The sequence below is a fragment of the Triturus cristatus genome, chromosome 6 (assembly GCF_964204655.1).
Source record: "Triturus cristatus chromosome 6, aTriCri1.1, whole genome shotgun sequence".
NCBI lineage: Eukaryota > Metazoa > Chordata > Amphibia > Caudata > Salamandridae > Triturus > Triturus cristatus.
Genome location: NC_140589.1, coordinates 1,742,933,122 through 1,742,960,170, shown reverse-complemented (window position 1 = coordinate 1,742,960,170; position 27,049 = coordinate 1,742,933,122). Strand labels below are relative to the sequence as shown.

General features: G+C 51.6%; 2 protein-coding genes across 2 annotated transcripts in view; one reads left to right on the top strand and one right to left on the bottom strand.

Annotated features, from left to right (window-relative positions):
* Window positions 1-27,049, top strand: part of ALK (ALK receptor tyrosine kinase) — a 2,691,376-nt gene that overhangs the window by 2,355,999 nt on the left and 308,328 nt on the right. The gene's annotated exons all lie outside the window — the stretch shown is intronic.
* LOC146821913 (Krueppel-like factor 9) lies at window positions 11,251-26,348 on the bottom strand. The gene is made up of 2 exons (XM_085609090.1): window positions 25,739-26,348; window positions 11,251-11,441 (listed from the first exon to the last, which is right to left on the bottom strand). The coding sequence occupies exons 1-2, from the start codon at window positions 26,346-26,348 to the stop codon at window positions 11,251-11,253; spliced, it is 801 nt and encodes a 266-aa protein (XP_085465216.1).

Genomic DNA, 27,049 nt, shown 5'->3' with positions numbered 1-27,049 from the left:
CCAGATTCGTCACTGGTGATGCATGCCTCAGTTCGCCCTGTGGCATAACGCATTCGTACCTCTTTTGAAAAACGTCTGGTTACTAAAACATCGCACAAACGACTTATCACTGAACTTTATAGCCTTTTGCACCCCGCTACCAGCTAGGTCAAATCAATATGTCAGAAACGGTGGGAATTAGAACTTGGCCGCTTGCTAACTTTCAGAAATGGGGGGCTCTATTTGGCAATGGCTGGCGCCAATGTCCAGATAGGGACCCTTCTTCCTAAGTCAGGGCAAGTGGGCTACCCCCTTTGATAACCCCTGCTCAACCCTGTGGTAACGTAGCACGAGCAGTTAGGCCTATCTCAGAGGCAGTGTGTGAAGCATTTATGACCATGCACAATAAGGCAGTAACGACATCACAAAAGGACACAACTCAAGTAGGTATAGAAAAATAGCATCTTTATCTAAGGTTTAACCCAAGACTCTCAAAGCGTTTTAACAAGCCACAATGCACATAAATCAGTATGGACTTAAAAATGCACTAACGTATTCACCAGAACGTGGCACTGACTGAGTTCATGGCCTGGGTCTACGCGACCCGTTGCGCACCAGATACCTGCCGTTGGAAAGGGACACAGCACGTAGCTTCTCGAAGAAGCAGAGACGGTGACAGGCGGACTCCCAGCGACCACAACTCTTGGCTGCAGTGGTCCTCAGCGTGCACTCACAATGATTCGGGCACTCGCGGACAGGCGGGCTCTCAACGGCAGCAGCACGCGGCTGCAGCGGCCCGGGCAGGTGGTGGCGATGACTCTCGTTGTGCAGCTCCATGGTGGGCTCACAGCGGCAGCAGCTCTCTCTTACCTGCGGCGGCCCACAGGACGACTCACGATGATGCAAAGTGGGAAAAGGTACGGGCACTCAGCGGCAGCAGCTCTCTCTTAGCTGCAGCGGCCCACAGGACAAATCACGATGATGCAAAGTTGGCAAAGGTGCGGGCACTCAGCGGGAGCAGCTCTCTCTTAGCTGCGGCGGCCCACAGGACAAATCACGATGATGCAAAGTTGGTAAAGGTGCGGGCACTCAGCGGCAGCAGTTCTCTCTTAGCTGCGGCGGCCCACAGGACAAATCACAATGATGCAAAGTTGGTAAAGGTGCGGGAACTCAGCGGCAGCAGCTCTCTCTTAGCTGTGGCGGCCCATAGGATGAATCACGAAGATGCAAAGTTGGCAAAGGTGCGGGCACTCAGCAGCAGCAGCGCTCTCTTAGCTGCGGCGGCCCAAAGGACAAATCACGATGATGCAAAGTTGGCAAAGGTGCGGGCTCTCAGCGGCAGCAGTTCTCTCTTGGTTGCGGCGGCCCACAGGACGAATCACGATGATGCAAAGGTGCAGGCACTCAGCGACAGCAGCTCTCTCTTAGCTGAGGCGGCCCACAGGACAAATCACGATGATGCAAAGTTGGCAAAGGTGTGGGCACTCAGCGGCAGCAGCTCTCTCTTAGCTGTGGCGGCCCACAGGACAAATCACGATGATGCAAAGTTGGCAAAGGTGCGGGCACTCAGCGGCAGCAGCTCTCTCTTAGCTGCGGTGGCCCACAGGACAAAAGATGATCTCGACCAGGCTGGCACAACGGCGGGCACTCAGCGGCTACAGCTCTCTCTTAACTGCGGCAGCCCACACAGATTCAGCGAAGGTTCCGAAGGTTCAAATTAAGGCGGGTTCTCAGCGGCGGCAGCTCTCTCTTAGCTGCGGCGGCCCACACAAAGTTAAAAAGGGTTACCAGTCTGCGTTCCTCACAGTAGAACTAGAGGCTCCGGATTACTCGACGGAGGCCTCACCTGCAAGTAGAATCCCTCGCACAGGAATTCAGACGGCTGACAGGGTGAAGTCTAATGTCCCTGAGACTTCAGCAGGAGGCGCTCTCAATGCAGGCCCTCGGGTAGTTTCTTCAGCAAGCTTGGTGAAAGTTTCAAAGTCCTTTCCTCTGTTCACTCGGACAGAGTTTCGTCTTGACATCCAGAAGGAACACACTTGAAAGAGGTTTCAGCGCAGCATTTTATACCTAAAAAGTCTTTGTTCTTTAAATCAAATCACTGAATCCAGCCAGAACCAGTTTGGTGGGGTCAGGGAGCACTTGGTTTACGAGGCGACATCCTGCCCTTTGAGAATCAGGAGGTCTGCTATCAGATGCCCAGTGGGAGGTGGAGCCATCATTCACCTTGCCAGGCACGGCCCTGCTCAGATCAAAGAGTCACCCCTCCCAATGCTCTGAATGGCGATCTCTCTCTCCAGCCAGGTCTGACCCAGATGGCCCTGCTGCTCCAAAACCAGACGGCCAATACACATACTAGCAAAGCCTACAGGAAAGCTTAGGCAAGAAAATAGCTTGTTTCTAGAAGAGGCATTTTCGAACACGGGATATACAAATGATCCTTACTAAAAGATGTATCTCAATGTCCTGAGCTTAAACATATCAAATTCGAATTTCCTATCAGATTCCTGGGGGCAGGTAGGATTATGGAATGTAGTACTCAGCCTGCCCATTCTGGCCTATGAGAACGGATAGCCTCACAATAGCAAACAGTGAAATGGAGGGTAAATCGCTATTAGAACATGCTACACAGACCTAGGCATGTTCTTGTCACAGAAAAGCACCCTGCCATAGGGGTGTCTTACAGGGTGCGAAGGGAAGGTGCAGGGACTGGGAAGTGGGTGCACCTCATAGTTACAAAGGCAGTTCTGGACTGCCGGGAGACTCTGCACTGGCAGGTCAGAAACATACTTTAAAAGCTGCTTCGGTGGGTAGCGCAAATCAGAGCTGCAGGCCCACCAGCAGTATTAGGTCTACCAGCCCTGGGCACACACAGTGCACTTATACTAGGGACTGACAGGTAAACCAAACGAGCCAATTATGGTTATCCCAATTCATACAGTCATCTTTACACAGGGAGCATTCGCGCTGTGGCACTGATTAGCAGTGGCACAGCGCCCAGAGCATCTAAATCCAGCCAACATAAAAGATAGGAAGCGAAAAGAGGAAGGGAGGCCCACGCCAATGATGCCAGGTCTAACACTAACCTAGAAGGAATTGGAAGATATATACTATTGTGTGTGGCACACAGCCCAAAATACGGCCAGTATTGAAATGGATACCAAGATTGCCACATATTGGTATCTTACATCAGTCCTCCTACACAGAGGAAACCCTGCTCGGAAACCCGAGTGCTGGCGCGGTTGTGGTTCCCATGGCAATCTACTGCATTTACTATGGGAAAGCCAGAAACTCACTTCTTATTGGACACAATTGCAATACGATGTTGACATCCATCTTAACACCCAGCTCCCCCGCTTTCCCTCTTATACCATTTTGGGGTCAACGCACTCATATTACCTCTCAAATTTTGTCGGTCAGATTGTACTGGCTTTGGGGGTGACCCTGCAGAATATTTTGACACACTGGGGCATGGGTCAACTCCCCACTTGCTATGTGTGGCTGCATCGTCTTTGGTATATACATGTGATGGAAAGAAGACCCTCACTCTCTCAGCACAAGGCACTTCATATCTTGAGCTCTGGCATCCTTTTATAGCATTATTATCCTCAGAATTCTGCGAACTCACCTGTCCCAGATACCTCCGTCTTCTTCGTTTAACGGAGGGTTCTATTGATTCCAAACAAGAGGGCACTGGTTAGCTTGCCACATTAGAACGTGTGAGACAGGCGCGCAACACCCATTCGGCTCACCGGGCTTCAGCCCCCCCCCCCCCCCCCCGTCATGTGTGTCAGCCCGGCTGAGACAGCCTAGCGGGCTGGCGTCCGTCTAATTGCAGCCAGACCCGAGTACTTCACAGGTCTTGAAAAGACCATTTACTCGTTAATGAGGTTTTTATTGTGTTTTCACCCCTTCTTACAGCCCCTCTGCCTATGGCTGGAAGACTTAGCCCCCCCCGAAATCTTTTTCAGCCCCCCCCCCCCCCGAAATTTGGCTCTAGTTGCCCGCCTGGTGTGAGACCACATTACTCATTATATCTGTCAGCACTGTGGTTCCGAGGGGGCACGGGGAGTTTGGGGGATGTTATGTTTAGTCATATTTGTACAGCAGATGATGAGCTATTCACTCTCAGTATTGGTATAATTTCTCTGCTTGAAAAGCAATATAGAGATTTGAAGTATAAATTAAGCCTGACTGCTTGGTGCCAAGCTACCAGAGGGTTGAGCACAGCTTAATTTGGGGTTTGCTTGTGCCTCACCCTGACAAGGATTGTGATTGCTGCTTGAGTAGGGTTTCAACCCCCTCAACCAGTAACCCAATTTCTGACAATGAGTAAATGTATTTACGCAGCATACAGGGTCTCCTTTATTTAGTGAGTGCACTTGTAAATCCTTTCATTTGTGCTTGTTAGTTGGAATTGTTCAAATCCCTTTGCAAAGCAGGCCCCTGGTAATTTGAAAATCTAGAAGAACCCTGTTCAGAATTCAGAAGTACAAATTCAGGTGTCTTTTGTCTTGGAAAGGCAAATGTTTAAGAAATCAAACTATATATGAGGGAAATTAAAAGTGGGCAATGTATTGTCAAAGGTATCCCTCTGTGTCTCTTTGGTGATGAGATGATACTCAAGATCTTGCACCTAATACCGGTTTTCAGTAACGCCATTTCGTGGTAATGTTGTTTGTGTTCAACTTTTATTTGACGCACGTAAACTACAGATTATGACTATAGCAGGGGTCTGTAAGCAGTTTCTTGCAGTTTCGATGCACTATTTCAAGGCTTTAGAAACAATGCATTAAAATGAACAGTTTCTACACACTTTTCCCTCTGCTACTTGGAGGTTCACGGTTTGGGATTTATGTCTCATTTGCAGCCTGGAAATACAAATTGTCCTCGTCTTATGAAAAAGTGGTTTATAAGGTGCTAAATACTGAGATCTCACTACTTTGGGGTGATAAATCATTTACTAATTAGTACCTGTGTGAGCTCACCCATACCGCAACCCCAATCATAGGGCTTTTATCTGCACTGATTAAGCCAATCAATCATCTGAACGTGTCCGCTCTTCCCTCCATTTTGTGACAGATCTCCGGGTGGTCCGCCGTGTCACGAGCCTGTGCAAGGTGCTCGCTTGCAGTGACCGCCCCCGTCCGTTTCGTAGCAAAGTAAAATGTATGATGAAGCCATCTGCTGAATTACAGGCCAGGGTAACGGGGAAGAAACAGCGTGCAGCAAACGGCGGTGACGTCACCAGATTTAAAGAGCCGGCCGGGCTTCGGAATAAAATGAAAGGGGCCTCGCATCTACTACAGGCCAGGGTAACGGGGAAGAAACAGCGTACATCAAACTGCGGGGACGTCACCAGATTTAAGAGCCAGCCAGGCATTGCAATAAAAATGAAAGGGGTCTCGCATCTACCACTGAGCCAGGCGGCGGCACGGGTTCAGCTGCAGTTCGCGCCCCGCCATTGATTAAACTGAGGCGCCGCTCGCTTCACCTCGTTTTCCTTGCACAGTTAATCAGCGTGACTCATGTACAGTTGCTCAGGCCCCCACACTCCGAGGCAGACCCCGCTGAATACGGCTGGGCAAAGTAGATAGTTTTCCATCTGTTCGTGTTGCGCAAGTGGAAAGCCAAAAACAGGCGGAAGCGTCCCCTCGCAGCGCTTTTGTACTTTTGCTTACTAGCAGGCAAAGGCCAAAGCCTCTCACCCTGGTGTGCTTTTCTAATGAACACCAAGGGGCATATATACAAGCTCCTTGCGCCGGCCTTACCTCACTTTTAACATGGGAAAAAGTGACGCACCGGCGGCGCAAGGGGCTTGTAAATAAGCCCCCGAGCCCCTCTCTCTCTCTCGCTCTTTTGTGGAAAGTACTCTGTGACTTTCGATGCCTGTACACGTTGTTGCTACTTGTTGCTTTGCAGAATTTGAATTTACAAACCTTCTTTTCATTATTCTTGTAAGTAGAATTGTTCCTTTGGCTCCTCCTTTCATATTTTTACACTAACTACAAGTTACCTATTAGTTAATAAATTAATTTTGCAAATTCATTTCATTCCCTTACCTCTTTTATGGAGCACTAGGTAAGGGCATCCCGTACCAGGAGATACTATTACCTCCTCGTTAGTCTTCCTCACCACATGACTAACACAGTGAGCTTCAGCTCCACACCAGAACCCTCCAAAGCAAAAAAATCAGCCTCCCATCCCTTCCCAATATGGCCGATCCATTACACCCATGACCTCTAAAAGAGGCGGACCGGCCCAGCCCATCAGCCTGTTTTTTTCGTTCTGCGCACGTCTCTCCAGATGCGTCAGGTAAGTGGTGCCTGCAGTAGCAGGTACGTGGGTCTCAGGTTGGAGGTCCTGCTCTAGGATCTTGAACTCTCTCCCCCCCACCTTTTTCCCCGGTATGCACTGTGTTGAGCCGGTTGGGCTCTGCTCTAGCGGGCTGAGGGTTTCCGGGGGGGGGGGGTGGCCAGGGTACTGTTTGGGATGGAGGCCATCGCTTTGCCTCCTCTGTTTTTCCCTTTACTCTGTGCCTGCTTTTCATGGCTCCGGGGCGACTTGCACGGCGGGGTGGTGGCTGTGCGTGTGTTTCTCTGTGCTTTGTTCTTGCCGCCCGCCTGCCCCTCGTGGCGCTGCAGCGGGTGGCGGCTCGGCTTTCTTTTTCCGTTTTTATGGGATTGCGATCGTCTGGTTATGTTCCGTATGCGTGCTGGCTGTGGTACCTTTTGACTGGGTGCTCTGTCTAAAGTGTTGGGTAGGTTACAGGTTCTGCTCTCCGCTATTTCTTGTCGCTACGGGTGTGAGGTGGAGGCGTTGCCCGCCTTCCCTTCGGGGGCGGGCGGCGGCGGTTGTATGCGGTTTTCATTGTACTCCGCTGACGTCCTTCCTGCGCACGGGCGGTGTGTTGCCTGCCTCCTCTCCCCGCTCCTGCTGCTCTCGCCTCCCGCCTGCCTCTGGTACGTGGACGAGTTCCTGCCCCAGTTGGTCCGGAGATCCCGGGGGGAGGCCCTGCTCTGTCGGGCTCACTCGCTGGTTCCCCCTCCTTCTGGCTCTCGCGATCCTGCCCTGCGCTCCCCCCTCCCCCACCACCTTGTACCTTAATGCCCTGCTATAGCGGGCTCGTTTGGGTTTTGCTGTTTGGCTGCCCGTCTCTGTGGGGGCCGCTGTGGGCTTGTCTGTTTTCTCCGGCTGTTATGCCTGTAAGCGCGAGGGTCCCTCGGCCCCCTCTGATGTGTGTGTGTGTGTACTGTTGGGGCGCGGGCTCGGTTGGCTTTCGGCTGTGCTTACCTACTGTGTAAGCGCTGTGTTTTGTGCCTTTCGACTCTGCTATGCCATTGGGCGTGTTTTTGTGTTCGTGGGCCCGACTCGGCCAGCTGCTGCCTTTTCCCGTTTTGCAGGCACCCACCGCTCATGGGTCGCGTCTTTTGCCCTGTGTTGGGGTGGGTGTCCTGTGGTTTCCGCTCCTCCCCCTCGTCTGGTGGCCTTCTGCTCGGCTCTAGCGGGCTCTGGGGCTTGGGGTTGTCGTCGGCTCGTGACTCTTTGGTTGGTAACTAGTCCGCTGGCGGTGTTCTTGCACAGCGGCAGGAGTGTAGGCCTTGGTAATTTGTCTGCCTGAGGTTGGGATTTATTTTCCACGAGTGGCGCTTGCTCCTGTCCCTCGAGTGCGGGGCTGCGCTGCGTGTGGGGAGTTGACGCGTTTTTCGCTACTGCGGTCTTTTGTGCGTCCCCGTAGCGTGGATTGCTCTTATTTTTGCTGCTGTCCCACGTTGGTTGTTCAATGCCTCCGACTTTGGGTTGTGTTTCATCTGTTTTCTTCTGTGATTAATGGTCTGCCGCAGCGCTGGTGGCTTGGTGGACTAGTGCGTCCACTATAGGGGCCTGTGTTCGTCCTCATGGTCACAGGTTCGTTTCCCTGCGGTTCCACTCGGCCTTTCTTCCAACTGGGGTCATTGATGTGTGTCCCTTTCTGTAGGGCTGTTTTTGTTTCTGTTTTTCGGCACCCAGTTGCCCCGTCAGGGGTTGACGCGCGCTTTACAGGTGCACAAATTTTGTATTTTTGTCCTCCGCTTACTTCTGTGGTGGCAATACATTTTTGTATTTTTCCCTGCTGGTCATGTCTCTCTCTGTTTCTGTTTCCCCTAATGGTTACGGTCTTAGACTCTGACTCTGAAGATTGGGTGTTCAATCCCTGGTCTTTCAATGTCACCGGGTGCTCAGTCTAAGGTGTGAGCAATGGTATTTCCTTCAGTAAGGTTGGGAAATGTTTAAGACTGGTTCCGGCATCGGGGTGTCGTCGTACGCCCTTCTGTGCTCTGCTTGTCCCTGCGATGGAGCGTTCCAGGTGTTTTCTCACTCTGGTTTTCTTCTGTGTTGGCCTCGGCGGGCATCTTTGGGTTGTTTTCTCCGCTTTTCCGCAGGGTTCCATGGTTTTTGTCTTGGGTGTCTTTGATGCGTATGTTATTGGGCGCCTGTGGCGTTGGGTTGCAGGGCCTCAGCTTCATGGTTTGCTGTGTTGTCCCTGTCCCCTTTGTCCCTTTTTTCTGCTGGGTCGCTTTTGGCGGTCTCGCTTGTCCTTCTCTGATCGGATCCTGTCATGGGGTTTTGTTTGATCCCCTGGTTTTTCCAGTTGGGCTTGTCTGCCTTGGTGGAAGCCTTCCTCGTGTCGTGTTTTGGGTCTTGTTGCCTGGCGGTTTTTCACCCCTGTCTGTCCTTTGCAGTTCCTCCCCATCCGGTTTGTCTCGGTGCCTCTGGCCCTTCCTTGGTTCTTTTTGCCCCGGGCCCTTACCGCTCTCCCTCCTGGTGCGGCTGGGTACATCCTTCCCGGTTGTTGGCGACATTGCCTTCCTGGGGGGCATGCTTGGGTTCCTGATCTGTACTGGGTCAGTGGTTTTCCCTGTGGGCGGTTTTCCCGTCTGGCTTCTGTTTGCCGTTCCTTGGATTCCCTGGGGTTTTCCCCTGCCTTGCTGGCCCTGCCTCGTGCTCCCGGGTGTTTGCGGGGTTCGCCCCTGTTGGCTTTTTGGCACTTTGGTGCTGTCCTTGCCTGGGTCGTCTTTGACTCTGGCCGTTCCATCCTGTATGCTCCTGTTCTCCTCGGCTCTCATTCTGTGGTTTGTGGGTCGGGCCTCTTTTGTGCCTGGATGGGTGTTCTTCTGGGACCGTCTGGTGCTGTCTGCTTCCTTTGGGTCTCCGGTGTTGGCTCTACGGCCTTCTCGTCCTGGCTCCCGGACGGGAGTCGCTCTGGCGTTATGGTTGAGGTCTTTGACTCTTACTCTGCGGATTGGGTGTTCAATCCCTGATCTTTCGCTGGCACTGGGTGCTCAATCTAAAGTGTTGGCTATGGTATTTTCCTTCAGTGTGGTTGGGAATTGTTTGGACCTTTGCGCTTTCCTGGGGTCCTTTTACTTCCAGGGATTCTGGTCTTGTTTGACCTGGCCAGGCCTTTTGTCCTGTTGGTGGTGCTCGCATGGTCCTGCCCCTGCCCCTGCTTTCTCTTTCCCTTGCTGGTTTTTGTTTCCAGCAGTACTGTTGAGTGTCCGGGGGTGCTGGTGCCTCCGGTTCTCTTCTCCCTGGCTGGCCCATGCGCTTCCGGTGTGGATTGTGTCCTCGTCTTTTGTCCCTGGTTTTGGGGTTCCGGGGCCTGTTGGCTCTTGTGGCTCCCTGGGAGTCTTGACATGGCTCGGGTTCGTTTTTCGCCCTGCCCTTCTGTCCTTCTCGCCTTTGGTGTGTTTCTGCCTGTGGCTTTTTTTCTCCCTGTGCTTTCCTGTTTCAGTCAGTTCCTCGTTGTCGGGCTGAGCAGGGCCTGGTTGTTAGCTGGCTGCCTGTGTGGCCGCCTGGGTGCTCGCTTCGGCGGCTCGCTTGGTCCCTGTGCGGGGCGGTCTCGGTCCGTCACGCTGCATTTCCCTGCCTTCTGGGCATGGGTGGACCTATGGGTTCTCCGCTTTTCGCTGTTGCCCGGTTGAGTTTCCTTGGTGGCCGGGTCTCTTCGGTGTCGTTTCCGGCGCCTTCCTGGGTCTTTTTTACCTGCCTGGGTTCTCTCCTTGGGGTCGCGATCCCTTCCAGGGGGTCCTTTGTGTGACTGGGGCATTTCCCCCTTCTGTTTCTCTTCTGCGCCCCTTTCCATTCTTGCGGCTCTTGCCAGTTTGTTTGTTTACGTCTGGTTCCGCTGCCCCGTTCCTCTGGTGAATTCGAGCGGTGTTGCTGTGTTTGTCGGACTGCCTCTCTCTTTCTGCTGTGGCTTTTTTTGTTGGGTCACTGTGGTGGGGTTGCCCTCTGTTCATTCAGTTCCTCTCTCTGGACTTTTGCTCCCATCTTGCTTTACGGATGTCCGTTGGACAGTCCTGGTGTGTTTGGTCCGGCTTGCTCTTTTCGGTTCTGGGCCCTGTTTTCTGTGGCCTTTGGCTCCGTGCAGTCTGGTCCCGTGCCTTTCTCTGTCCTCCTTTGGCTTTTGCTTGGGGGCAGGATTCCTGGCGGCACTTCGTGTCTATGGGGTCCGGGTTTTTGACATTCCCGGTGTCTTTTGGTCCCGGGTTGGTTCTTCCTGCTCGTGGTTGCCTCTCTCCTGGGTGGTCCTTCCACTCGTTCTGGCCTGTTGGGTTTTGCCCTCGTTTGTGGGCGTCCCCTTCTGGTCTGTTGGTTTCTGGTAAGTTTCCATGAAGCCGCTTGGCTTTGGTATGTGCTCACTGTGAGTCATGTGGCGAGGAAGACTAACGAAGAGGTAATGCCCCGATTACTTCGCGGTAATCTTCATTACTCCGAGTATAGTCTTCCTTGCCACATGAGTTCCCATCTCTCCCTCCCTGTCTGGCTTTCGGCTTCATGTTTATGCTTGGTAGTTTCAGGCTGATGGGCTGGGCCGGCCCGCCTCTCATAGAGGTCATGGGTGTAATGGGTCGGCCATATTGGGAAGGGATGGGAGGCATGGGAGGCTGACTTTTTTGCTTTGGAGCGATCTGGTGTGGAGCTGAAGCTCACTGTGTTAGTCATGTGGGGCGAGGAAGACTATACTCGGAGTAATGAAGATTACCGGTGAGTAATGGGTCCCTGAAATTCCCACAGAGTGAGGCAGACACCAATACACGCTGCCTCTCTTTCTTATACAGCCAGTTTACTCCTGCTTGGAGGTAGCCTTGTGGAATGTATGTTTTTCACTTACCTCCAGGGCCGGACTGGCTACCGGGCCTTTCTAAGTAAAAATTAATGGTTTTAAAGTATGCTTTTAAACCATTTGTTTTGCTTCCCTTACTTAGAAGCCAATGCAGGTCCCCTTCAACATAAATCAGCCCCCACAGCAGTAAAATCAGGCCCCAGCTTGGCAGTCGACCAAAACGCCCGGTAGCCAGTATGGCCCAGCTCACCTTTCCATGCTTTCTGTAGCCCCACCTCTACTCTTCCTTTCCTCAAAACCTTGTGATGGGGCTGGACCACATCTTCCTGTTGGTGTGCTCCACTGTTTTCAACTGCCAGAGACAACATGACATGAGCCGCATGAACAAGAAACAAAAGTCCTAAACAAGCATTTGCAATGCAATAGGTCTCGCATTTATGCAAGTTTAAGCTATTGGCAATGTAAATGACAATGCCTTTTATTTATGTTCTGAAAACCAAAATATAAATAAAAGGCATTGCCATTTACAAGGCCAATAGCTCAAACTTGCGTAAATGTAAGACCTATTGCATTGCAAATGCTTGTTCACAATTTTGTTTTACAAAACTGTGCATTATGCAGAAGATGCTGGATTATGTAACAAGTGCAGCAAATATGTAATTTTACAGAAAACTCCACAGCAGCAGAATTGTGCGAATCTAGTGGTCCTGACAATAAGTAAATTAATTAATTTAACAATTATCTTTAAAGGAACATTTTTTCCTAGGTGGTGTTTTCCTCACTGCTCCATTTTTAAGGTTGAAATCTTATGTGTGGTGGAAGTAGTCACTGTAACAAACATTATGCCAGCAGTAGCATACTGTAGCGGGTTGGGAGAAATGGGCAGGAGACTAGGTAGAGGTAGAGAGGGTTTTATTGGATTCAGAACACGTCTCATTTGAGTAAACAGTCTCTTATATGGTAACAGGGATATAGGTGGTTTATCCTTGGAATCCCTGTCCCTCGACGAGGTCCATCCTCTCCTCATCCACTCCAGAACGAGCCAGTACAGCCGTTGATTCAGGTGGGTCAGGGTTCGGGGTGATGATGATAAGGAAGATAACAAAACAAAAGGTGGTCTTGTAATAGTGTGGTGAAACAGTTTACGAGAAATGGGACGGGTATGTGAAGGAGCACACGGTGAAAATAGCACGTCTATCTTTGTGAGGGTGAAGTGCTCAGGAAGGGTACACCGGGGAGAGGGGACCCCTACGTTTAGGAATCGTGTCTCTCCCTTCTTCCCACCCAGCCCGCAAAACGCTCGCGTACCTGCAAGAGCCACGCTCCTCCTGGAGCGTGGCTGGGCGAATCACGGGGTCGTTGGCCTCCTGGCTTGCTGGCGTCTCTCGGCCTCTCCGTCACCACTCCTCTGCTCAATTCAGTCCGTGTGGCTCCGTACTCGTCTCCTTCTGGTTCTTCCTCCGCGTCTCCTCTGGTGCTGCCACACACCGGCTTCCCTGTTCCTCGGGTTCTTGTGGGTCAGGTTTCTTCGACGTCATCACTAGAGGCGGGGCTTTCAACAATATCGTCCCAGTTAAAGGAGCAGCATCTGATTTCCTCGTTTCCTTCGTATTCGCGTATGTCCGGGCAGCTCCATTCGTCTTGCTGCTGGGAAAGAAGAGGGGAAACGGTGGATGACACACTCCACCAGTCTATTGTCCGTTTCGTACCCCCCTGGCTCGGGCTCGCCGTGTGACATATACATAATAAGAAATTAATTCCACATGAAGGAAAGGATGCAATACCACAGGCTGTTACTAGGAGTCCCTGGGACACCTAGTAACAGCCTGTGGAACTGCGCCCTTTCCTTAAGACCTATTATAGGAATTGTATTACCATGAGGCTTAAGGAACTAGCGCAAGCTTTTTCTCCTTAAGAAGTGCAATTTCTGTTCTTATTACAAAGGCTAAAAAAGCCAAAACAAAATGCACAGAAATGCTCACGCTTGTTCCTTAAGCCTCCTGGTAATGGAATTCCTATATTAGGTTTTAAGGAGAGGGTGCAGTACCACAGGCCTGTGGTACTGCACCCTTTTCTTAAGACATAATATAGGAATGCCATTACCAGGAGGCTTAAGGAATAAGCGTGAGCATTCTGGTACTGCACACTTTCCTTAAGACATAATATAGGAATTCCATTACTATAAAACTTAAGAAACGAGCACGAGCATTTTAAGCTTTAGTAGCCTTTGTGATAAAAAAAATTAATTCCACTAATGTAGGAAAAAATGCTTGCGCTGGTTCCTTAAGCCACATAGTAATGGAATTCCTATATTATGTCTTAAGGAAAGGGTGCAGTAACACAGGTCGTTACTAGGGACACCTAGTAACAGCCTGTGGTACTGCACCCTTTCCGTAAGACAAATTTACATTCTATTACCATGAGGATTAAGAAACTAGCGCGAGATTTTTTTCCTTAATAAGTGGAATTTCTGTTCTTATCACAAAGACTACAAAAGCCTAATAAAAATTGCACAGAAATGCTCGCGCTTGTTCCTCAAACCTCGTGGTAATGGAATTCCAATATTTGGTTAAAGGAGAGGGTGCAATACCACATGCTGTTACTAGGGACACCTAGTAACGACCTGTGGTACTGCACCCTCTCCTTAAGACATAATATTTACATTCAATTACGCAGATGGAGTGGGCTATGCTAATGAAGCCCAGGAGCAAGAGCTCGCCACACGAGGAAACAGTGGCTGCAGGGGCTGGGCGAGAGAGCACCGGAAAGAGGCTTCTCTCGAGTGAAACTGCCCTGGAAGGAAGCAGCACTGGTTACTGAGGACTGGCACGAGTAGCCGAGGACGAGGCAGCACTGGAACAAAGCTGCACTGGGTCTGCAGTGTAAAAAAAATGCAGCTCTGGCACAAAGTAACATAAATGCAGGCTAAACGTATAGGCATGGCGGCCTGTGAGGCGCTATGACGATAAGTGAAGTCTGTGCAGCATGACAATCCCATGAGGATTGTTAAAGGGGTAGTCTTTCATTGAATAGCAAACAGCTCTGATCAGAGCACAACAGATGGTCTGTACGGCACAAGATAATAAATAGAGTGCCCAAAAACACATGCAACAGCAAACACAGGCAGGAAAGGAAGATGAAAATAGTCCCACAAAACACAAATAAAGAACCAAGGCATTATGATACAGTAGTCAGGCCGTGCTGAAACGAAAGTCAAAAAGGAGGGACAAGAGGACAGAGGATTTTTAAAGGACAATCAAACACGCAAATGAGAAGCAGTGGGTGGACTTTACCCCCAGAAGAAGATACAATAGGTCTCGAAAGCTCGACCTAAAAAGAGCCATTTATAGAGGAAAAAGCCAATAGGCTTAAAAACAAGCATTGGCATAGCCAATAGGCCATGCAGCTCCCTTACAGCAGAAAGCTGCCCTGAAGTGAAACAAACCGCTCCCTGAAGCGAAGAAGGGTACAGGTCGCAGGCACCCAGACCAGGTCATATATTTGTGGGTTCCAAGGTCAATGAAGCCGTAGGAAAATTAAACTGGTTTTTAGAAACTGTACTTAAAGCAAATTATGACTGGCGAGTTACATTTTTACGGTGTATACAGTTTGACAGCCACATACCGGCTGTCCATTTAGCCCACTGTACCGGGTAGAGAGAGGCGCAGGGCCCGATCTAGAAAGATTTTGCTGTTAGGACGTGTGACTTAATTTTGTCCAGAAATAAACTGGAGCACGTAAAATATAGCAACACCCGTGTAAATCGGGCCCATTGTCCCAGGCTTTGCTGACTAAGTTGTTTATAGGCAATCTTTAAATATGGCCTTTTGTGAAACAAGAAGGAACCTTTCTACCACAAACTTTTGTTGTTACTGAAACGGACTGTGTAGATTATAAACTCACACAGATTGGTAGTAGGACATACCCTGGTAGTTTGTAAAATATTATATGTATTAATAAAACAATGAACATGTGTTCACACTATGGCGTTTCCCTGACACAAAAGCGACTGGCGTTCCTCATGATGTTAGCCAACATCGACACCAGACCTTCAGCAGCAGTGCTTTAAGTGGGATGAAAAAACTGGGGGGCAGTCTCTCAAATGGGCGTGACAGACATAATTAAGGGGGTGACTTAAACACTTTAAGTGAAAAATCTGTGCTTAGCAGTGTGCCACCCACTGGTATTTTGCTGCTTCTGTCATTGCATGCAGATATATAAGACAACAAGTAACATTACACCTGCAACAAACAGGACTATTGCCTTGTGAATCGCTGTTGATTGCATAAGATAAATAAGCAACAACTATGGCTTCGTTGTATATACCCTTGAAAATTGTTTAGTTCTTGTGGGCAAAGTTGTGGCGTAAGGCTAGAGTTGCCGACCTTGGAGCTGGCGTGAAAAGCACGCTTGAGTCTCGGTACTGGCTAACAATTCTGTGATTCTGGACAAGCCCCGTGCCTACTAAAAATAACATGATCGTTGTCTTTGTGTAATTTAACTGGTGCCAATGTAAAAAGCTCCAATATATTCGGGTAAAGTTCGCGCAGTATAGAATAAAAAAAAAAAAGTTACATTTAAAACCGTGAACTGCTGCAGAGTTAAAGCAAAATGACAGAGGAAAATGCGTATTACATAAAGGAGGGCTGCTCGTGTCAGCGCGAGAAAAGTGCCCAAAAGATGCTTTTTCATAAACATTATATCCTCACAGATACTTCAAATGGGAACAAAGCAGCGAGCAGACCCAATTGTGGTGAAAGCGACCGATGTAAACAATCCCCAAGCCTTCGTCTCCAAGTGTGTCTTGTCCCCGGCTTATTAGCATGTAGACATGATCAGTCGGTAAGAAAGTAAAAGCGACCGCGAGCAGGCAAATGTAAACAAGCGCGCGCGGCCACACTAATTGGAAACAGATGGCCCCTGCGCGCCGCTGCTCACTCCCGCAAGGTGTATGCCGCCACAAGCAAGAAGGTTTCAAAACTGCAGACCAATTCCAAAAGGTCATCTCTTATACAGCGCTTCTGCGCTGCGCTAGGCTCGACCTAAAAACTGAATATATAAGTGTGGAAGAAGAATCAGTTACTTGTTTACCAGAACAGAATGCCATGGATACAAGACGAGGCCAGTTAAATGTAACAGGAAGCAGCAGAGATAAAGAAGGAGCAAAGAATGGTATTAAAACAAGCATTGGCAGAGCCAGTAAGTCTTGCCTATGCCTATCCATTTACTCCCCAGAGTCAGTAATGGAAGCCAGGCACCCCCATGAAAAGCATTTTTGATAATCTGAACCACAAAATAGTATGGAAAAGATACAGAATCATGCACTCATTAAACAAATGTACAAATGATGAAATATTTTATTTAATACATAAACAAATATAAAGAAGGTGGAAATAATAAATTAAAGCACTTTTCTGTCGCTGTGGCCACCGCCTCGGGGCTCCTCTCCTTACGCTGTGCACACTGCACAGGCTTCCAGGGGCCAATCATGGCACTGTTCTCCTGCTGGTAATTCCAGCAGGAGAGCAGCACCGTGATTGGCCTGAGCGGGACGACTTGACGCTCGCTCAGGCACAGGGAGCCTGTGCCATTTCTCCACCTGGCTGTGCAACACAGCTGGGTTGGAGAAATGTAAGCGTGCATGTCAGTTTGGCCGTCCTAAGACGGCTGGCCAAGCCGACATGTGCATTTACCCGCTCCTCCTCCCTGCAGCGAAATGACGTTCCGTCAGGACGGCCCCAACCCGCCCTAAGGCTGGCAATTGGCTCAGTAAGAAAAATAAAATGACAATAAACTTGTTTTATTATCATTTTATTTTTCAGTGGGGCGACGCTCCAGCACAACGGAGGAGCCGCCCCTGGTATTAGCTGCAGTCAGGTGGAGAAGATCAGTGAAATGGTGGATACTGTTTTGATATTGCTCGTTTGCCATCTCAGTAAAGCAAGCTGACTCCACCTACACTCACACTGGATACAAACTCAGCACAATATTCTGAGGAAGGCCAGCATTTGAGGGCCTGCATCCTACAATACTGTGCTCTGCAGAAGTTGTGGTCTTCTCTCAGTGCATGTTTACTGTTTAGTGTAAGTCCCACAACCCCAACCAAAACATGGTATAGGTGTGAAGGAATCAAGATGAAGAGCAAGCAGAAGCCATTTTGGAAAAAGATTGGCCCACAGTCATCAGCAATGTGGGACATCACAGCATTGCTATTTGTGAATGAAGAAGTGCAGATATTTTGTGGAAAGCCTTGTCTGTTTCTTATCCGAGGAGACTGCATACTGTCACACGAGTTACGTGTTAAATTTTGTTTTACAATGAAGAAAAAATGTATATTTTATGTTTGTTCTAGCTGATATTCATAAAATGAAATGTACAGCGTGCTTCTTTAAACACAACCTTCCATGGGGAAATCAATAGTTTGTTTATGTTTTTGATTAAATGAAATTGTACTCAAATGTATCGACTGCCAGCGTTTATACGGACTTGTGAGGATGAATCTAAAATTAAGTCAATGTGTAGGAGTAAAAAAAATTTCCTCGGAGAGATTCTCTTATGATATAATATATAGCTACTTTTTCACCGACTGTATTTCTTTATGTTGCTTTCTCATTAGGATTTCGCTTTCAGTAATTGGTGACAATATTTGAAAAAGGCTGCCTTGTCGCCATCTCTATTAGTTAAAGTATTGAATAAAATAAATGCAGGATAGTGCTGGAAGGCGGCTGTGTCCTGACCCCAGTTCCACAGACACTAAGACACTTTCTATAATATGAGGCTAATATCATAGTTTGAGTGATGTCATTGATTTAATGGAAAGCACATATTTCGTTAATGCTCGCTATTCTGCATGTGTGAGCGAGGTTACATGAAAGCATTCAGCAATTACAAGTAGGTCTGTGCTATAGTAGCAGATACTGGGACCTGGAGATAAGGGACAAGCACTGGCAAAACCGATGGGTCTCTCCTATGAAAACGATTGGCAATGATTTTTAGCCATGCTGTATAGCAGCGTGGGCGGGAGGGACTTGGAGAACAAGCTGTCAATGGAGGGTGGGCGGGCGTGGACGGGGAAGCACCCTGACAACGGAGGGAGGGCGGTAGGGGCTGGGGCAGGAAGCTGATGAGTGAGGGTGGGTGGGAGGAGCTAGGAGAACAAGCTATCAGTGGATGGTGAGCGGGAGGTTATGGGGAAGCAAGCTAAGGATGGGGTGTTGGTGGGAGGAGCTGGGGCAGGAATCTGACAATGGAGCGTGGAAGGGTGGGACTGACAGCAAACTGATAACAGAGTATGAGCGAGAGGTGATTTGGAAGCAAGTTGATAATGGAGGGTGGGCGGGTGAGACTGGGGTAGCAAGCTGGCACCATTGTGTATCAGCAAGCTGGTAATGGAGGTTGGACGGTAAGGTTTGGTGCTACAAGCTAGCAGTGAAGGGTGGGCAGAAGGGGTTTGGAAGCACACAGACCATGGAGGGTGGGCTACAGGGCTGGGGAAGCAAGCTGACAACCGAGGGTGGACTGGAGCGTCTGAGAGATCAAGTTGACCAGGAAGTTTGGACGGGAGGGTCGGGTCTGGATAAGCAAGTTGACAAGGGAGCGTGGGCTGGTGGGGCTGGGGAGGCACACCAAAAACTGAGGGAGGGCATGGGGAAACATAAGAACTATGGAGGATGGGCGCAATGGGCTGGGAAAGCAAATGGACAACGGAGTGTGGGCGGGCAAGTTTGGGTGAGCAAATGGACAAGGGGGTGGTAGGGCACCAAGAATGTCCAGAGAAGGTGAGTGGTAAGGGAGCAAGAACGGCAAAAGAGGGAAGGCAAGAAAGAGGAACACAGAGTGGTGAGAAGTGCATAAGGGCAATAGCTGAAAAACACACACACACCATAAAGAAACAAGCATTCAGGAGGAGCCTAGCGCTTGACCAAGATGGCCGCGTGAGCTTAGAGCTCCCGAGACCCTCGCGCCCTCCGTCGACTATCCTGTCTCTAATCCTGATGGTATGCATGGCACCGTGTTCCTGAGTTGTCAGGGAGGCGATTGATGCTACCCGCGGTCGGATCGCCCATCGGGAACCGGACTTACGACTGGCGAAAGACTGCGGCCTAACTCCCGGAGATGCCAGGGGCTAGAGTTGGCAGGATGCCCGACTTCTAGTTGATCAACAACGGCCTGGTGAGGTGTGAACTGTCGGACGGAGGTCCTCGCTCTTTCACTTTCGATTTCGTATCCTTTGTCTGCCCGGACACTGTAGAGCTCTGGGTGGCTTTATAACCCCAAGGACGCTCGGCGGGCTACTCTGGCAGCACAAGGCGGACCTGCTCACTCCTTATTCCTCTCTCTGAGAGGGAACGGTCTTCACTGCATTGGACTGCCTGGAGTCCATTATGTCGGGCAAAGCAGAAGGGGATCGGCTGAAGACTAAGTCCACCAGGCGGGGAACGTATTCCCAAGTCAACAGTATGGACCGCTACGCCCTCCTGAAAGCATCGCCGAGTGGATCGAGCCAGGCGCCGGATGCCCAGAAGGAGGACTCGCCTGGGACACCGGAGCTCTCCCTACAGGATGTCATGGGCGCGCTCGATGGGATGCAGACCTCGAAGGGGAGACAGTTCGAGGCCCTGGCGCATAAGGTGGATGCCATCCTGGTGGATGTCAATTTGATCCGCTCGGACCTGGGCAAGACAAACGAACGCGTTAAGAACCTGGACCACAAGACCACGGGCCTCACTGATGATGTTGCGGATCTGCAGACCGAGGTCCGGAAGCTGAGGGCCGAGAGTGACCTCGCCGCCCGCCGGCTGGAGGACTTCGAGAGCCGGGCCAGGCGCAACAACGTGCGCGTCATCGGGGTCCCGGAGTCCTCGGATGAGGCTTCGACGGACCTGCTTGTGGAAGATTTGGTCCTCAATCATCTGAAGCCTAAGGGCCTTGGAAAGTTTTTTGCGGTGGAAAGGGCCCATAGGGTGCCGGGCGGGCGGCCCAAGGCGGGTGCCCCGCCGCGGCCGATTGTCGCCCGGCTCTTTCATTTTCGAGATCGGGACGCTATCCTGCAAGCTTCGAGGGTGACGGGCCCAGTCCCCTTCCAGAATGCGTCGGTGAATTTTTATCCGGACTTCACCCAGCAGGTGCAGAGACAGAGACAGAGCTTCCTGGGGGTGAAGCGGAGACTTCGGGAACTGGACCTGAAGTATGCCATGCTTTTCCCTGCCAGACTACGGGTGGTGCATGAAGATCGGACATTCTTTTTTGACTCTCCGGTTATGGCCGACGAATGGATGGACGCTTTGCCCCGGCGACGGACCGGGGACGACACAGCCGAGCATGGAGACAATGGCCGGGATGGACAGGGCTGATATCTCAGAGCCGGCCTGACTTGATTTGACCACACTTGAAGATTTGAACAGAGTGCAGTAACTGTGGAGGGTTGCGGGAGGACGAGGGGTGCTCTTTTCCTCCCTTAGGGTACTTTTTGTAGATTTTTGTTTTTGTAGGGCGACAGGCACACTGCAAGTTGGGGGGGCTTTTTAAGCTGCAGCAGGGGTGCAGGGTGGGGGGAGTTTTGGGGATTTTGAGTTTGTTGTTGGGGGGTTTATTTCTGCAAGGCATGATGATTATCCTCAGGGCTGTTCCATGGTGGCTCCTCGGGTGTGGGGTGGGCCTCTTTCCGTTTGAGGATGGGGGGTAGAGGCTTAAGTGTTATAAGCTGGAATGTTAATGGTTTGGGGGATCGCATCAAGAGGGGGATTGTTTTGCAATTTTTGAAACGCTCAATGCCAGACGTTGTCCTGCTGCAGGCAATACGTGCTATGCCCTGAATAGGAAGGGGTATAAATTCATTGCACACTCGGGATTCTCTTCTGGGTCCAGGGGTGTGGGCATCCTCGTTAGAGCATCGTTGCCTTTTGAGGTGGACTCCACCATTGTTGACGATAGGGGGAGGTTTGTGGCGGTGGCGGGGCGGTGGGAAGGAAGGACTTTGGTTTTGGTTTCGGTTTATGTCCCGCCGGCCCTGCAGGCCTCCACATTTGCTGAACTGGGCAGGGCTTTGCTGACTCTCCCGGGGGGAATGCTGGTAGTGGGAGGGGATTTCAACGCTGTGGGTTCCGGACTGTTGGATAGATACCCGCCCAGGGACACAGGGGGGGCTCAGAAATGGCTTCCAGACTTCCTGGATACGTTTGGTCTGATAGACTGCTGGAGGCTCCGGCACCCCACACAGAGTCAATACATGTTTCACTCCGGGGCGCATGGTAGCCTCTCCAGGATTGATTACCTGCTCACTCTGGCCGCACATGCCTCGTTGATATCCGAGGCGAGGCACATGGCACGCGGTATCTCTGATCACTCGCCAGTGTGGATCCGGCTGGATCTAGGTCGGGAGGGAGGAGGGAGGGTGGCCCCCATCAACCCATGGTATTTCCGAGACCCCAAGATGCCCAGCGCCCTGGTAAAGAAGGTAGATAATTACTTTAAGGACAATCTGGGAACCGTGGACTCGGCGGTGTCGCTGTGGGAAGCTTTTAAGACCGTGCTTCGGGGGGAAGCCCTCTCCCTGGTGGTGGCTGCCAAGAATCGGAGGGATGGCGAGGTGAGGCAAGTGGAGGAGGAGATTGCGGCCCTTGAGGGGGATATGGAGGAGGAGGTTACAGAGTCCTCATTGCATGAGCTTTGCCTGAAGCAGGCGGAATATAGGGACCTGGTGACGAATGCCGCTAAGACCCTAAGTAGGGAACAACAGGGCCGCCTGTATGACGTTGGTGATAAGGCAGGGAAACTCCTGGCGTGGTTGGACAGGAAAGAACGGGTCAATAGAGTGGTGCCAGAGTTGATTGGAGAGAGGGGAGAGGCGATTGTGGAACCTGAGGGGATTGTGAAGTGTTTCGCGGAGTATTTTCATAGGGTTTATTCCTCCGTGTCGGACAGGCCGCCCGAGGACTCGTCTGATCTCCTCCGTGATATCGAGTTGCCCTGCCTCTCTGACATAGATAGGGACGATTTGGATGGTGACATAACGGTTGACGAGGTGGCGGGGGCGATTCGCGCGTTGAACTCGGGTAAGGCCTCTGGACCGAATGGACTGCCGATCGACCTGTACAAACTGTTCCCGGATAGGGTCGCCCCTTACCTGCGCGCCATGTTTTTGGAGGCGCGGGGGGATGGGATCCTTCCGTTGGATCAGCGGCTGGCGTCGATCGTGGTCATACATAAAGAGGGTAAACCCCGAGATAGATGCGCCTCCTATCGGCCCATTTCACTCCTCAACGCTGAGCCGAAAATTCTGGCCAAACTCCTAGCTACCCGTTTGATTAGGGTACTTGGCGATTTGGTCCACCCGGATCAATCTGGCTTCATCCCGCACCGAAACACAGCATTGAACCTTAGGCGCCTTCACGGCGTCATCGCCAGGGCGGGCACGCTGCGTGAACCGGCTATTGTGGCATCTCTTGATGCCACGATGGCCTTTGACACGGTGGAGTGGGCATACTTATGGGCCGTGCTGGCCAAGTTTGGTTTCGGTCGCGGTTTTGTGAGTTGGGTTCGGTTGCTGTACGAGGGGCCACTAGCGAATGTTGTGGTGAATGGTCGGGCATCTACTCCGTTTCAGCTTGGTAGGGGTACTCGGCAGGGCTGCCCCCTGTCGCCTCTGTTGTTCGCCCTCGCCCTTGAACCGTTGGCTGCGTGGATACGTTGGCACCCGGATATACGGGGCCTTCGGTGGTCGCCTGATCACGAGGACCGTATTTCGCTTTATGCCGATGATATCCTGCTGTATCTTGCCTCACCTAAGAAGTCACTTATAGTGGTCTGTGACGTACTCGCGTCGTTTGGTAGGAACTCGGGGCTTGTGATTAATTGGGGCAAATCGTACTTGTACGTTCTTAGTGGCGAGGTCCCACCGATCCCTAGAACATGTTCGAAACAGGTTGCCCAGCAGGGTTTTGTGTATTTGGGGATTTTTATATCCATGGATCCTGTTGTGCGCTATGAGAGGAATTTGCTCCCCCCCTTGGCACGCTTGAGGCGAGATGTTGAGGGTTGGCGGAGGCTGCCGCTCTCCCTTGTTGGGCGTGCGGCCCTGTTCAAAATGATGTCTCTTCCCCGCTTCCTCTACGCCCTCCAGAACACCTTGGACTGGGTACCGGCCAAATACTTTCGGGAGGTCGAAGGCCTCCAAAGGACGTTGCTGTGGGATGGGCGGCCGCGAATAGCTATTTCAAAGTTGACGCTCCCATGGTACGATGGGGGCATTGCGCTCCCAGACATCCGACGGTACTATTGGGCCACGCAGCTGAGCGCGATCAACCATGGGTTTTATGGCCCTGCCCTCAGCCCTGGGTATGCCATGGATAGGTGGCTGCTGCGTGGCGGCAACTACTACAGGGCGTTGTATTCGCGGTCCTTAGACTCGTCCCTCATGGGGCCCACAGGTGTGGCGGTGTGGGTATGGAAGATGGCGACTGACTCGTTGGGCTGGAAGGATAGGCTCACCCTCGCTACCCCATTGTTTGAATCGGAAAGATTGGGAAGACTCTGGCATACGAAGGGCTTTGATAAGTGGGATCTGATAGGAATATCCAAGGTGGGAGATGTGCTGCATAAGGGGAGGGTGAAGTCCTTCGAGGAGTTGCAGACTGAGTTTGAGCTAGGGCCCTCAGAGTATTTCAGGTATATCCAGCTGCGTCACGCCCTCCGATCAGTCCTTGTGGAGGGTGAGAAGGTGCCGGAGTCCTCTCCCCTTGAGGACCGAGTCCTTGATGGTCATATGCCCGAGAGCACGATCTCGCTCATATATAAGAAGTTGATTAACGTCCGGGCAGACTTGCTATTGGGGCTGAGAGAACAGTGGACCAGGGATGGCCTTGAGTTGGATAATGAGGACTGGCAGTCAGCGGTTTCTTCGCCTAAGGAGGTTGCGATCCCGTCGCGTCTGAGGCTGGTGCAGCTTAAAATACTGCATCGGGTGTATGTGACGGGGCCAAGGCTGGTCCACATGGGATTCTCGGAGGACGGCCTGTGCAGAAGGGGATGTGGTATGGTGGGTACTTTCCTTCACATCATTTGGGAATGTGGTGTCATTGTGGAGTTCTGGAGGAGAGTCCATGCAGTTATGGGGGAGGTGACGGGCATTGTGGTACAGCCGGAGGCGCGGTGTTGCCTCCTGAACGTCTGGGGGCCCACTGACCTCGATGAGGCGCAGACCCAATGGGTGACTCTGGGTAACATGGTAGCTAAAAGGGATATCGCGCGATTGTGGGGCTCCTCGGGACCCCCTACGCTGACCGCGTGGAAGGAGAACATGGATTGGAGCATGTTTAGGGAGAAGACGGTCTACTGCTCTAGAGGTCGCCCCTGGAAGTGGCATGCCATCTGGGGGCGGTGGAACCAATACAGGGGGGGAATATGTCTTGCCCCGGACCTGGAACCTCCCGAGGAACAGCTTTCCCCCTGACCTACTTTCCAGCACAGTTTGGTTTTAGTTACCGTTCTGGGCCTCTGCTGTTCCCCTTCTTCCTCCGCACACAGTCTTGTACTTAGTAGATGAGTGGGGTCCGGCCTCCCCTGGGGGCCTTCGCCATGGGCTCTCAATGTCCTTGCCTTGCTGGGGTTTGTTGTGAGTTTTTTCTGTGTTTACTTAAAATTGGACCTTTGCATTACTCTTTGAACTGTATTGGGGACACATCACTGTATCTAACTTGCAATGCTGCCGAACCTTCGGGCTGTCGGCTGAATAGCTGTGTCCTGAATTTTGAAATAAAGGTTTTCAAAAAAAAAAAAAAAAAAAAAAAAAAAGAAACAAGCATTTACAATGCAATGGTCTCGGCATTGTTAAAGTTAGAGCTGTTGGCATTGCTCATGACATTATTCTTGTTTATGTTTTTGTTTTTAAAACATTTACAGAAACGGCATTGTTATTAACAATGTCAATAGCTTAATCACTCTCCAATGCGAGACCTATTGCATTTGCACCCACACACAGAGCCACACAAGGCAGGAAGGAGACTCATCCTCGGTCATATTTCCTGCTCTTTGTCTGGGGTCACATGTTGGAAGAGTCTGTTGTACGGCGCGCCCTCCCGGTTACGAGCAGAGCACACGGTGGCACTGAGGAACCTCGGACACGAGCCGCAAGTTCAGTCATAAATGCACACGTCTACATGTGTATTTTCTTTGGTGGGGGGGGTCAGTCTTTAGAAAATTGACCCTAACCAGTCAGTGCGGCGTCGCCTATGAATAAAAATCTAAAAGGCGGTTTTTAGTTAGAAACATTAAAAATTAGTATGAAATGAGGCACGATTCTAGAGCGGACTCGCATGTAAACAGACGTTTGGCAACTATACGTAGGAAAGTGAGATTTGTCACAGCCCCGAGATAAAAATCGTGTTTTGGGAGAAAACGGATAACCCCAATGTTTTCCCCATGCCCTAGACACATGTATATAGGCTTTCACCGCACCCCAGGCAGGCAGCCCACAGCTGGCTCACACCTGCTCCTGTCTTAGGCAACACGAGGTGTCTGAGGTGTCTGCGGCCACGCGTCGCCGCCTGGAGGGCCTCCCGACATCACTTTTCTTCGACACTCACCTGTGATTCAGCCTGAAAGAAAACCCCACTTTTGTTCGTGGCTCGCAAGGGCTGCCCCAGTACTCACCTATGTGCACGCGGTAGTGCGCCTTCAGGTGCGAGGACTTGCCGTAGACCTTCCCGCAGCCGGTGTGCGGGCTCCAGTGCCTTTTGTCGGCGCCGCCCCTGTCCTGCGGGTCTGGGGTGGGTGGCGGGGATGAACTGTCTCTGATGTCGTGGGTGTCAAGGGTACAGTCCTCCTGCTGCCCCTGGCGGGGGTCATGGGTACAGTCCTCTTGCTGCCCCGGGGGGCTGGGAGCAGGGCTGCTGTGGTCCTCTTGCTCTGGTGACGGTGGGTTGGGGGCAACTGGCATGCTACTGGGGGGAGGGTACTCCAGCGCTGTCGGGTACTTGTTGAGGTCCAGCAGGCTCCGGACGATGGCCAGCATGGTACAGTAGTCCTTCCAGGTGTCGCCGAGTCCGGCGGGGCGCTGCTGCAGAGGCGGCGGCTCTTTGGCCACCTCTGGCCGCGACCTCTGGCGCAGCAGGTCCGACTCCTCCGGCGCGGTGGCACCCTTGGGCACCGCTGGCAGCAGTGGCGGCGCCTGGCTCTGTGGGGGCATCAGCACAGACGGGCGGTGGGAGATTGACATCAGGCACTGGGCAGCCACAAAGTCGGGGTAGGCGACGGCTTTCATGGTAGGGTCAACCAAGAGTTGCGCTTCCCCCTACCAGGGGGCACGGAAGGGCAGCACCAGGCAGGAACAAAGGCAGCAAAACCAAGTGGCTGCCAAGCAGGGTGTCTGCTTCTCACTCACAGCCTGTGCTCAGAGTGTCTGTCAGACGTCTCTGCACACTCACACCCACAAGACCCACTACCCCACCCGAGAAGAGCAGCTAGACCCCTTCAGTGTCTCATTGTGTCTCCTCCAGCACTGAGTCTGTCTGTCTGCTGCCTGTGCCAGTCCCACACTTCAGTCCCGCACGAAGCCGCCTATGCCCCTGGCAGGAGCATCCACCCCACCGCCGCAGCCCCCTCGGTGATGCACGTGAAGTGACGGTGCACTAGTGCGAAGAAGCAGTATGTCCCAGCACTTCTGAGAAATCCGAGGGAGAGGGGGCTGCTCTGCCTGCCCCTGCAGTTTCCAGCGCCTTCACTTCTGTTCTGTCTGCGCGCACGCCACTCAGAAGCGTGCTTAACTCCCCCTTGTTCTCTCTTGCCGGTTCTGTGTGCTCACACCCCCTGATTCCAGAAACAGCGCCTGCTGCCCCGGCATTTCTGGTGCTCGGGAACAGTTTCGCAGAATCCTGAAGCGTGCCACTCTGATGCAGCTCGCCATTGGCTACCAATCTAGGTGATAGCATGCAGTTGTACCACGGTGTCCGCCCCCTGTCCACT